Source organism: Penaeus monodon, chromosome 21 (genome assembly GCF_015228065.2).
Source record: "Penaeus monodon isolate SGIC_2016 chromosome 21, NSTDA_Pmon_1, whole genome shotgun sequence".
Classification (NCBI taxonomy): Eukaryota; Metazoa; Arthropoda; class Malacostraca; order Decapoda; family Penaeidae; genus Penaeus; species Penaeus monodon.
The window spans coordinates 36,742,990-36,743,263 of NC_051406.1; the positions used below are offsets into that span (position 1 = coordinate 36,742,990).

The 274-nt window shown below is 48.2% G+C and overlaps 1 protein-coding gene across 1 annotated transcript in view; it reads left to right on the forward strand.

The window, feature by feature from the left end:
* LOC119586443 (stromal membrane-associated protein 1-like) overlaps positions 1–274 on the forward strand; it is a gene marked incomplete in the record, with an annotated part of 22,546 nt that overhangs the window by 14,987 nt on the left and 7,285 nt on the right. The window contains 1 exon segment of the mRNA XM_037935171.1: positions 99–158. Coding sequence (XP_037791099.1) covers positions 99–158 — 60 coding nt within the window.

Genomic DNA, 274 nt, shown 5'->3' on the forward strand with positions numbered 1-274 from the left:
GACCATTTGTTTGGTGGGATGAAGGAGGGGATAGGGGGGATGAGATTGGCTCTCGGAAAGACCGGTGAACATCTATACTTTTGTCTTCCATTGTCCAGAAAGGCCCCATGCATCTCTTCTCTGCTCACTCTGACTTCAGCTACAGATCCTTCTTCCAGGTACTCGTCTAAACCTGCTTGAGCAAAAATTATCTCCCGTTTTTGCAGTTCGTCTCCTGGATGACCTCCATTATTGGCATTGTTCTCTTCCCAGTCCCTCCTCATCCCCTCAACAT